The 12,786-nt window shown below is 44.8% G+C and overlaps 1 protein-coding gene across 1 annotated transcript in view; it reads right to left on the bottom strand.

Annotated features, from left to right (window-relative positions):
- ACACA (acetyl-CoA carboxylase alpha) overlaps positions 1-12,786 on the bottom strand; it is a 124,894-nt gene that overhangs the window by 47,865 nt on the left and 64,243 nt on the right. Inside the window, exons 39-41 of the mRNA XM_080563324.1 lie at positions 11,449-11,652; positions 8,817-8,972; positions 8,054-8,200 (exon numbers count right to left, since the gene is read on the bottom strand). Of these exons, the coding sequence (XP_080419450.1) occupies positions 8,054-8,200; positions 8,817-8,972; positions 11,449-11,652 (507 nt within the window). The remainder of the gene's footprint in view (positions 1-8,053; positions 8,201-8,816; positions 8,973-11,448; positions 11,653-12,786) is intronic.

Here is a 12,786-nt window from a genome sequence, read left to right as displayed (position 1 = left end):
ACAGAAGCTGGAACAGCCCGGTCTGCGGCGGCATCTGTGCTCAAGCCGGGCCAAGCGCGTCGTTTTTCTCTCCCACAGCTAGGATAATGTTTGAGCCCAGGTACTTTATGCCATGCTTCGTTTTATTCGTTCACCTCCAGATTTGGAGAGCTGGATGTGGGTCTCAAAGAGCCTCGAAGTAGGACAGCTGAACCTAAAGAACCCTGGCACAAAACGCTGTCTGGTTCCCGATCTGCTGCAGCTATGCCCTATGTTTTACATGCTAGAAATATACATAAAATGTAAGCACAGCTGAACGTCAGTGTGTATTACGTGCTAAAGTTACAACAAGAGAGGAAATGCAACAACTGTGGAGCCCGGCCCTGGGAGAGCCGCAGCTGAACATGACCAAAACCCCGTTCCTGCTGCCGTGCACCCACGCCGTGACGCTGGCAGGGCACAGGAACGCGTGCTGTTTTCCCCCTAACCAACCTCTGCCTATTCAGAAGCTAAACCAGTGTCCGCTGACCCCAGAAGGCTGATGACTGCTGCACAGCACTGGACGAGGTGTTTTATTAGGGGATCAAACACGTCCCCAGAAATGTTACTCGACGCGGCCCTAACTAGTTTTGTATTTCGCCATTTGAGCCTGATGCCCACAATTTCATATCTGGAGTAAAGCCTCTCTGCGCTTACACATGCCCAAAAGCTGTAAAATTTTATTTTCAACAAGGACCAGCTCCCAGAAGGAGGGCACGATGGGCTGCTAGAGGCCTTCAGACTTCGTGCCTTGATAGAGAGGGGATGCCGAAGCCCAGGATTGCTCCGCTCTCTCCTTGGCTCTGAGGAAGGCAGCACTCGGCAGCCAGAGCAGCGGCCGCGGGAGGCACGGCCCAGCACACGCCGGGCAGGGCTCTCCGAGCAGCGCGGGGCCGAGCGGACGGAGCTGGGAAGAAGCGGTTCCAGGACGAGACGTGACAAAGACCCGCTCGGTAAACGGAGCCGCGAGGTAGCGGCACTGAAAGGCCGCTTGAAAGGAACGAGATGTGAATTCCTCCTGCCTGGGTTCCCTTCACCACACCAAGCGGCCCTCGGATGGCAAGGCAGCAAAGGGCTGGCTGAGGCTCACTGACAGAGGGTGGGCGTGCACAGCGCCAAAAGGGAAGCTCAAAAAAGCCACTGAAGACTGCAGAATTAGTTTTTACCTCACAGATTTGTGTGCTGCAAGGTCTGAAGCTGGAACCATGTCTCTTGGGGATAGCCAAGGGCATCTTGTTGAACCCCGACCAAATTCTCCATCAAATTCAAGCTCCTGTCCAAGCCCTCAGAATTAATTGGGAGCAGCGCTGCCTGCTTTTGCACCAAAACAGAAGTAGTGCTGATGAAATTTTCAAAACCAAGCAATAAATAACTTCTCCTGAGGCAGGGTGTAAAGCCTGAAAACTTGAGCTGAAATAGTTTGCATCTCGTGAAGTTGTGGATTACGGAGACCAATGGAAAACCTTTATTAGGAGCTTTCTGTATACAGGTCTTCAAACATTCACATCAAAATACAAAAGCTGTGCTCTAGTGCTGCAGGTATTTGAGGATTTCAAAATACTTCCAGAAAACTGGGTTATATTCTTATAAACTTCTAAAATTCATCTTTTAAATAACCATAAATTCTAGCTCAGAGATGTGTATCAGAGGCTCATAACCTCCAGTTGTTAAGAAAAGCCTTTTCAAAGCTCTAACTTGTCGTATTGCTACAACATACGTGGAGCTTTTTAAAAAAAACAGTCCTTTTTCTGTGTCTACAGCAGTGTGAGAAACAGCACGCTGAGGGTACCAACCTGCAGGAATACCAACCCCTCGAACAACTCAGGGGAGCACAGAGTACTCGTGCCTAGCTCCACAGCTCCCGTTCACTACCAGAGGCTCCACGGACCGATACAACACACATCCATCCCAACCCCAACAGGACTCGAAAGAACCCCCACCAGTCCTATGCTCCACACACCTCCTACTCTTTAGGTCATATCAAATGATCTTGGCTTATAAGAGGGGAAAAAATAGCTTCCAGTGATGCTGGGGGACCCTTTGTGAATTTATATTGTATTCCGCTTGTCACAAGACATTCCCTCCTTTACCAAAAATAACAGTCTGCAGTCTGACAAAAACGTGCTCAGTTCCCTACCCCCACGTCTCCCGGTGACACCCGAGCGTCTCGTTGAAAGGGGCTAAAATTATTCTGCCAAAGGAGGATCACCTTCTGAAATTGCACCACGAGCGTTTGAGATGAGGAGACGCCACTCGCTGTGCGGCACGGAGAGTTGTCCGGCTTCCCTGTTATTTAAACCCATTCCCACTGCCACTAGAGCCTTCGGGTCAGGACTGCTCCCAAAACTCATCAAGGAAAGGACTGGGAAACACAAAGAGAAGCAACTATTTTTACGGTAATTGTGGTGGGCTGGGGGTGGGGGAAGCGGCTGCCCGGATGGTTTCCATTCCCCTTCCTGGCAATTCACTGACTGCCGCCGTACACTCCCCACCTTCCCTACCTTATCTACCTGCTGGAGGTAGCCCGGCTGATGCTTTAACACCCTGTGCCTATCATAAAATGCAGGAACACGGGGTGACAGAGCAGAACATGCAGTTCAGCTATTAGGCTCTGCTTGTATAACATTCATTAGCTCCACCTGGCAGCCGCAGGCGGCGCGGGGAGCTGGCGAAGCGGTGTTTGAGCAGCCCTCTGCCCACCGCCACCCCGAGCTTCACCCGGCCAGATCTTCCCCGTTCACAGGACAGGGCGCCTGCCGCCGCTCCAGCTCATGGATCATTTCTGAACCTTACGCTACTGAGAAGGAAAAACTGTGACATCTAGTGCCAATAGGGAAAATGGCACGTTTTGCAGGGACGCTGCATGAGGCGGAGATGAAGGGAAACGCGGGGTGTTGCTGCAGGCGCTCGCTTTCTCCTTGTCCTAGAAGATTTGTTGGGTCTTCTCAGCGGATGGTGCGGTGCGGTCCTGGTGCCAAAGGATCATGGTGAAGTGTAGTCAAAACACATAAAGGGCTATAGGAAAACATTGACGCCCAGCTCAGGAATGACAAGTAATGTACTGGGTTCTCCATCAGGCTGAGGGAATTACCTTTTTACACTGAGATTTCAGCCTATATGTTAATCTGCTGAACAGAGCCATCTCCAACGGGCATTTGAAGAGGTGTCACTACGCTACAGGTTGTGTCTGCAGCAGAACTACTGCAAGGAACAGGGTTTTTAATACTGTGCGAGTTGTTGCACACTCCTGAAATCTAGCGCTGTGTGCCTGTCTGCATTCACACAATTTCGGACTCTCCGAGTTTTCCCTATTCTAGCACAGCCACATAACTGCAGAGCACCATCAGAGGCTTCGAAGACAGGCAGGGCAGAGCCGAGCTGCCGGCGCAGCTTCCCGAGGAGAGCCGCCTGCAGAGCAGGACACTCCAAGGTGCCCGGGGCTGCTCTCACGCTCTGCCAGCAGGACTCAGTGCTGCATCCTTCCAAACTCATCCCTCCCAACAGCAGAGTAGAAAGTCCCAGTCACACACCTCTACAACAAAGATCTTAGCCAGAATCATGGAAGATTGTGCCACTAAACAAAAAGGCTTCCAGATTATTTATTTATTTGTGTTAAGAATTAAACTAGCAGGAATGATAGAAGTCTTGTGGCATAATCTAGATGAGCATCCAGGCAATGGTATGAATGTAAAATTCTCTTCTTAAAAACATTTTAGAGTAAATGTAGTTATTTGTAGTCTTATGCAAATGGATTTTGTTTCCTTCCACCTACATAACCTCTGCATATTTCAATGGTCCGAGTCTATCCTACATTGGAGACAGGCTGAGCATCCTCTGGTGCTTAGTTCTTGATGTGCTCACAGTCGTGAATTAAATTACGGCCCGTTTGTCCCACAGTCTTTATTCAGTAATGCACTCCAGAGCATTACAAGGGAGCTATTGACTGGTGTTTGATTTTGCTGATAAAATACTGTCTCCTTCAGCTCTCTTCTATACCCACCAGCTCTGAAATTATTTGCAAACTGTTCTTAACTTTTTAGGGCTGCGAATTCAGTCTTGTCAAGTGTGCTGGCTTAGTGAAGTTTTATGGTAGCAGGCAGAGCTTATTGGAACAATCTTGCATGTAAGCAGAGGTGCCAAAGCAGCCAGATCAGTAATAGAGGGCACACAAGAAAGGGTAACTAGAGACCAGGAGACGGTTCATGAGCTTAGTGTGAAGGATCCGGAACAAACACCATCTAGCAGAGAGCTCCAGGCAACGTCCAGGATTCTGTCTGCAGTCCAAAGACACAGCAGATGCGTTTCAGCAAGAACTCTGGCTGCACTGCGTGGGCAAGGGACTGGAAAAAGGCCCCACATTAGCGATGTCTTCTGGGCTACGAGAGCAGCCGGCCCGGCCAGCAGCACTGCAAGCTCCCCCGGGTGGCCGTGACAAGACACGGGATCCTCTGCTCAGAAGGAGCAAGCACTGTCTAGGAATAAATAGCAAGTTGTATTTTCATGGTCCATTAAGTCCTTGGCTTCTTTGTTGAGACTACTAGCAAAGAGATAATTACTGCCAAATGAGGTGGTGGGTTACATGAAGTGGTCACAAGCTAAGCGGAGAAAAACCTCTTGTATTGTGAAAGTTCTTGATACTTCCCATTTCACAGATTTTCCTGAAAACACAGACAAACAGCGTCAGCCAGGTTAGCCCAGAACACTGCTTGCAAACTCTGAGGATGGGAGACTCCCAGCTTCAAGCTCTCGCTCTGCACCCCGTATTAGAGCAGGGATTGCAACTTCGGTTGTTGACATCCAGTTGAACACGCTGACCACAAATCTCCTGGATTTTATGCCGGCTTCTCAATTTCGCCAGCTAGCTAAAACAATTAGGGCACTCAGCTGAGCTGAATGCTTTAAGAGGAAGAGTGCCTTGACCCCTTTTCACATAGAGAAAATGTAATTGTTCAGGCCGTGTAGCACAGCCCCAACAGAAAAGACAAGCCCTACCTCAGCACAGCTGATACCGCAATGGTAAGGCTCTCACTTGCACAGGGGAATAGTTTGAGTGGGGGGAATGTGTTTGAGTCTCTGATCTAAAACACGTACAACAGTAATAAGAGCCTGAATGCACTAAACAGCAGCTGTATTTATGACAGTCAGAAATTTCTTCTTTAGTAAGAAATACACAATGTACCTCTCAAAAGATTTTGGTTTCAGAAAATCAGCAACTTTTGCTGGAAAAAAAAAAAAATCATATTTACTTGGAAAGTTCCTAACAAGCACTCCCACCCGGCAGCTCAGCCTGCTCTGGTGAGAGCTCCAGGCCACGGGCTCCACTGGCACTGACCATTACGTGTTACTAACCAAAACTGAGGGAATAAACACTGTATAACACGATAACACTTATTTAGCAAGTATAATTTCAAAGACTCTTAAAACACGTTTGTTTAAATTATCCTCACAGCACCCCAAAGTACTCCCGTTGTATTAGGATATGACCAAACCGAGGCAGTGAAAACTTTGACTAAGGCTACCAAGCAAGCCACTGCAAAGCTTGGCAACCTCAACTTCCCCTCGGTAGTCCTTCCTTGGGAATCACCTCCGCTGTACTCAGTGTGTATGGGCTTTTAGCATTTTGAAGTCAAATACATCTACCTGAGCACAAAACTTCTCCCTGACAAATTCAGACCATTTTAGAGAGCCAACGAAACATGCCATGTTTTGAGAATGGTTCACCATTGTATTGCATGGAAGATGTGCAGAACCAACGTTTTTTCTCCAGCTCCTCACGGCATGTCTCCTCTCCCTGTGCAATACCACCAGCTCCTGCCACACAGATGGATTACTGCAAGGATCTTCACTCCCTGGCGGATAAGATGCTGTGTTTCTCTGCCCAGCTGCTGTGCAGACTGATCACAAAAAAGCAGAATGGATCCACTTACAGCCCTAACAAAGGAAAGGCTCATGCCCTGCATTTAGCTAGCGTGCTGTCCCTTCCTCCACCCCTGCAGCCATCTTCATGTGGAAGAGAAGCTCCAGTGCACGTTTGTGAAAATTTGTTTCCTCAGCCAAACGAAATTAAACCATAAAAGCCTAAAGTCGGCTCATCCTGATAAAGAAAGTGCAGCAGGGAGGAATGAATCTGTTCGGCAGCTCGTCACCCCTTGAATGTCACCTGTCCTTCAGCCTGCTGCTGGAACCTCTTCCTCAGATTGACCGCTCTCACGTGTGAATGAGCGCTATTGTGTGCAGTGGCTATTGGTAACAGAATTCAATACTAACGCCTCAAACCTCATTCCAGCTGCACATGGTCCTACAGTAACTCGTCCAGGTGCCGACAGGCCTGGCTGACAGCTGAGCACGAGCAGCTTTTAGCGGCGTGGCTCTGGGGGAGCGCGCGGAGCAGCTCTCGGTTCCACCTCGCTGGGCTTCCCCGTGACAGAACCCGGGGCTGGGACTTCCACAGCCAGCCCCTCACCTCGTTTCTGGGAAGCCGTTAAAAGGCAGGTTACAATTTGCCATATACCTCCATGAGAAACGATCTTCAGCAGACTGAAAAATGTGGAAAACGTTGTGTTTTATAATCTTCTGTCTTACTTTCCAGTCACTCAACCCCTCGGCCTACCCGCCACAGAAGGGCCTGCACCCGTGCCCGAGGTAGCAACACCACGCACACCACTACGGACAGGTCATTTGTTTTCGGATTGAGCACAACTAAGTCTACCAAGGGTTAAAAAAACTCCTAATTTTTTTTTGGTGGTCTTTGGGTGCAGAATCTCTTATAATAAGACTATTTGTATTCATACTGGCAGAGTAAACACTACATGTTCATGCCCAGGCAGCTCTGTGCTTGTAATTTCAGCAAGAACAGAGCTACATCCCTGAGGGACTTTGCTATTTCCCTAGCCACCATCCACTCAAACGCTGAATGAGAGCACAGAAAGAGGGAAAGATGATGGCATAAGCCTCCACAGCACCGCAGCCTCAGCTTTCACTAAGAATGCAGGGAAACGTTCATTTCATGTATAATTATACTAGTTAAGACATTTTTTCTATAGGCCAGCAAAAGACAAGGAAGTAGTGTTCCCATAGTCCATTTACTGATTAGGTTCAATCTGAAAACATGATTGTCAAAACCTTCCCCTGACAAGAGACATGTAATAAATATAAATAAAAAACCCTATTTCCTCTCATCACTAAACTTGATGTTTTTGATGTAAGAATAGAACTTTGGCAAGTCTTAGATATCTAGTAAAAGGCACTGTTCAACAGTGCCAAAAAAGAAAGAAAAAAGAAAAAAAGAAAAAAAAAGTAAAAAATTATTCCATCACTTAGAACTGTTCAAATTTAAATTACTGCAGAAATATTCATTTATGGAATCCCACCTAGCCTGGACAAAAAAAAAATAAACATACCTTCTACTAGTTAGCTTTATTCTTCAGCCATTTTAATGCTGCAATCTTTGGCTTGCTAATGTAAAGACACACCAGGAAAAGCCCACCACAGTACAGCCTGGTCCAGCTTGAGCCGAAGGAGTAACTCTATTACCCTGACAGCGTTAGCAGCTTGTTAGTCCCAAGGAAATCATTCACTAGAGGGGGATGTTGCACACACCTTGCTAGTGCACTACACAAATACTGCAAGGTGAGTATTCAAATGGAAAGCATAAAATTGGTTTTTCATTTTTTAAGCAAATGAAAACATTTCCATTTAGTTTTGTAAAACATATTTTGTTCAAATATAAACCCCAGTTACCTGGAATAGCTGAACGAGCACTTTTTAATTATGAAGGAAAAAATAGCATAGGAACAGGTTTGAAATGGAATCATCATTTACTACAGAGTTTAAAATACCCATTGTATGGGAGGTATTAATTTTTAATGAAACAAAAATCCCATTTTCAAGAGTGAGACTTCATCTATGAAAGACTGAATGAATAGATTTTGTGGCTGGCCTGGTAAATTTTCATTACAATTGTCAAACCCAGTCCAAGACACAATATACTGCAGGACATGGAAACAAAAGTAGTCATAAAGAAAGTGCAACTTGCCTCATTTCCTCCCGGCAGCCTGTTCATGTGCACGAGCTGGCCCTGATCATCCAACACCAACTCGGTGTACGTTAGTATGTCAGACGGCAGCGGTGGTGTTGGCAGGAATGCATGTTCATTCATCGAATCCCAGAGTTTAATCAAAGACTATAGGATGAAAAAATAAATTTTTGTTGAGAGTATCATCTGCAAACATTTTTATTATTCAATCTACTGTGAATTAGTATTCAGGACAAAACACTCTGAATCCCCCAACACCCAGTTTGACTGACAGTATTCAGCGGACATCACTTATTTTGGAATTTAAACTATGAAACAGTTTCACCCAGATTAGCATAATTCAAATTATGTGATTCAGGACAGGACCCAGCAAATCAGATACACAATCAATTCTGAAACTCATTAACACATCTAATAATGTATGACTCCTATCCTAGGCACTATCACTCCTGCACTGTCCAACCTCCTACAGAGGCCAGATAACAGGGTGGTAAAACAAAGAAACAAACGAAATGCAAGATGGTTTACATTTCAACTTCTGCTGTTAGATTTATTAATGGATCTACAGCAACAGCGTATAAGGAATCCTTTTTTTTTTTTTTTCAAAGCAGAATCAATCCATGGTTGCATATACCCTGGGGAACCATTGCTAGGCATTCAAGGCCACTCTTTTCCCTGACAAACAAGGATGGCAACAGACAGAAGTACTCTGCAGGTACAAAACTTCAGCACAAACCAGGAGGCCTTAACAGAGGGCACTTACCTGCCGAAACATCTCAGGAATGTCATAGACGTAGGATGTCCCTAAAGACTGTGCTTGGAATCTCTTGGACTGAAGCAGGTCCTTGGTCACGTACGGGGTATTGATCAGCATCCCATGGAGTGGCCCCTGTTTATCCCCATAGGCCTGGAACATAATCTGCAGCACAAAACACGACCAGTTACGATTTAACCTGCTGGCTCCTTAGACCTACCCCATCCCTATTTTAACAAAAATCATCTGGATATTCCAGACTGATCAGGCTTGTTTCTGTTCTCTACAAATATAATATGTTAATGCTCACATACCCTGAAACGCCGTGCTTCATCATGCATTACTACCCTTTGGAGACAGTGCTGGACCATAACGGCATGGTTCTGAGCATCACTGACTTATTACCGAATCACAGCAGAAAGCAAAGTGAGCAGAGCCACATCCCCACAGAAACAAGCCTGTGACTTAGATGACTTCACATTCACCAGTATTTCCCCTGACACCGTATCTGTGCCGATGGATTGTGATAGCTGGGAGCAGAGAGGAGAACTCTGTTATTTATGGAGTCGAACAGCACTGCATCCGTATCTCCACTGACTGATCATGGAAGCTAGGTCAAGACTTGCATATGTCATTTGGCTTGAAGTTTTGATATTATAAGTTTAAAAGATTTTCCCAGAGTAGCAACATGAATTATCAGCTGCCATGCTTCATGGCACTATATATTCCACTCAGCCAGGACTCGGAAGGAAATCTATTTCAACTGAGAAATAAACACGAAAAGCACTGCTTAACTGGGACACCACTGTACAAATGCTGCTTAATTGAAACATGTCTGACAGAAGCAACACGATTAGTTTTTGCTGGGGTTCTTTTGTGGTTTTGTTTTGTTTTTAACAGAATGGTGATCAGATCTAATGCTGTAAACTACAGGGCCTTTTTCTAATTGCAGGGAAGTTAATTGAAGAATTCCACACGAGAGAAAATTCAGTAAATAAACCCTATTTTAGTTTTTCGGATTCAAATTAAAGGTCATGTTCTTTTCAGTCTTCAGAAACTTCATGAAATAGTTTCTTCAACGAGAGAAATATTTATCCAGAATAACAAGCATTTGTGACAGTGCCTGTGTTAGGAAGTGTTACTGAACTTGGGGCACAATTCACAAAACCTCTGGAAAATTTCAGATCAATTCTGCAGGAACTGGAGACGCCTGTACTGAGGTCAGCACAACCACTCGTCACTGCAGAAACTGCGGAACAAGAGATCAGGGGTCCCTCTCTCATGATCAATTAATTTTTCCATTCTTCAAAAATCATGAGTGGTACCAGGTAAGCAAGCACCTGGTACATCAGTAATGTTTGAAACCTTTTCAGAGAATTTGAATATAAGTTCAAAATAACCCTCTGAAAAAACAGGAAAATATATACAGACACAAACCCTCCTACTAAACCTCTGTCATAAAGGGGAAATCTATCAAAGGTGCTCAGAAAGCTTGAAGGTGTCTTTTTTTTTTTTTTTAAAAAGACAAACCTTCCTCTCAGCTACTCAAACTATTAATTGAAGTAATTCTTATCAGTAGAATGTTTAAATAGAACTGGTTTAATATCCTGAAAAAAATCAAATATTGGAAAAGTTGCTAAAAGCTGTACACACACAAGCACAATCTTCTACCCTTAAAAAAGCAGAAAGCTCATCAGAGACAGAGTTTAAGAGAAAAGGTGACCTTCACAAGTGACTAATGGAACTTGAGGGTCAAGATCAGCTACTAGAGATTATTAAAACGCCCTTTTCTTTCCTCATCTCCACTCAAAAGCAGAAATGAAGCAAAGCATACGGACACTATCTGTTCTAGGATCTCCAGAACTGGACAGGCTGTGCAGCCAAGCAGCTTGCTGGAAAAATTTAAATGGAGAAGAGGGGGAGAAAAGGTGACTCAGCACTCTGCTTTCCACATGAACACTGCCCAAGTGATTTATTCTGTTGCTAGCACTGCATGGCAGAGAGATTATTAGAGAGGGAGATGTAAACATTTCTGTATTTAAATATTTTTCACGTATCCTCTGGTCCATGTATTTTAGCATATGCAAGTATTTGAGTTAACCACAACATTCCTGTGCCATGAAAAGCACAAAGACCTGAATAGCCACAACGGTTACAAAAGAGCCTATTATGCTTAATAGAAATGACATAAAGGCGCCTTCAACGGTTTTATAGCATTCTACCCAAGTCATTTCCTATACCTTTAGAATTTAGAATAAAGTTCACAGATTTTCTCTACTTATTCAGGGAAACATATAATAAATAGTATTTTTGATTATGGCCTGCAAGATGAGCATCAACGGTGATTACTTTTCTATTACTTTTTTGAGCACTCTGCCACAGAGGAAAACAGATGTACAAATACCTCAAGGTATACGCAAAACAATTAGAGGACATGCACTTTTACAAAACATTTTGCACATCTACATGCCTCTTGCAAGATTGTCTTCACGATACATTCTCCTTTCTACGGCAAAGTTGAATGGCAATTCTATATTACCTGGAAACACAGCAAACCACGGAAGAGCTTTTTCAGGTATAATTTGTCGTGTCCCCCCCCAACACTTTGTTCACAAAACAATGGAGCCATATGGAAGCACACCTGTGCTGTCCTGGAGTCCGTTACTTCTTTGTACAGACTGATGTCCAAGTAGTAGCCTGACTCGTTGGTCAGGAAGAGACGGATGGGAATTGCCTTCCCGGTCGGTGTCAACCGAATGTTGATCTTCAGCTCGGCTTGGAGGACGCGGAGTTTCCACAGGCGACTCCCGTAGCGCATCACCATGCTCCGCACGGATTCTTCAATCTTAAAACACACAAGAAGAGCGTCCCTCACTTTCAGGACACATCCACCACTTCTGTCCCTCCTCCGTTCTGCTGCTCCAAGGGGCACCCAGCGCACAGGAGGGGCACCAGAACACAGAAGATCAGAGCTCCAAGCCACAGCACGTGCCCCAGGCTGTTACCGGACCCCAGCGGCCCGTCCATTCTCACCCTAACAAGCCTTGAGACAGACAAGAGTTCAACTCAAATTCCAGGGACCACTGAGGTATGGGGCCAGCACTGGATTCCCATCCTTTTTTCCTCCTGGCACCACGTACCCCAGCCAAGCACAGCATGCCTGCTGCTTCCCCTTCATTGACCTTTCTTCCTGCAAGTATAGCTCACAGCTACGAACTACAAAATGCAGAAAGTGAAATCCCTGACAAACAGTTATGTAGCACTTATACGCACAATAATCATGTTTCATGGCACATGCGGTACTGTGCTTTAAATCAACAAAGTAATTACTACTTGGAGCTTGGCCTTCTGGTGTTCTATTAAACTTCATAATATACTACTGTTGGCAAATAGTGCATATTAAAAGAAGGCAATTTATAGTCTGCTTTTAACATTCTTTCCAAAAAAGTCCCTTTTCCACAGCTGCTCAGGAAAAAGCCATGGCATACATTTGAAGGGGCTTCCAGGGGCTGCGTATCCCAGGTTCCTCTGAAGTGCCTGAGAACTGAAGGCTCTGGATGACCTGAGAGAGGAGTTATTCAAAATGCTATGAAAAAAATAAGTATAATTTCAAATACAAAACCTTGATTTTGATAAACTGGTTCTTAATTTAAACAGAGGAAGTGAACTGCATTGTCCAAAGGACAATTCCTTTTTCTAGGAATAACACTGCTAGTTCTAAAATCTCACACTTAATACTCATTCATAGATTGGTAGAAAAGCTTTCCTCCTTCTTTACTTCTAAAGAGGTTCCTCACTTGAAATAAGCTAATTGTGTGCCTTAACTTAAAACAAAAACTGTGCTCTCTGCTTTTGAAAAAAGTTGGTTTAGCAGCTCAACATCAAGACTATCTTTAGTTAGAGACATCCATTCGTTATATGACTCTACTTTCTTTATGTTTTCAGCAGCAAAAGGATTGTTAAACTTAACTTCAGTCTA

This window comes from Anser brachyrhynchus (genome assembly GCF_964034855.1).
Source record: "Anser brachyrhynchus genome assembly, chromosome: 20".
In the NCBI taxonomy this organism is placed as follows: Eukaryota; Metazoa; Chordata; class Aves; order Anseriformes; family Anatidae; genus Anser; species Anser brachyrhynchus.
This window is presented reverse-complemented; position numbering and strand designations above follow the sequence as displayed.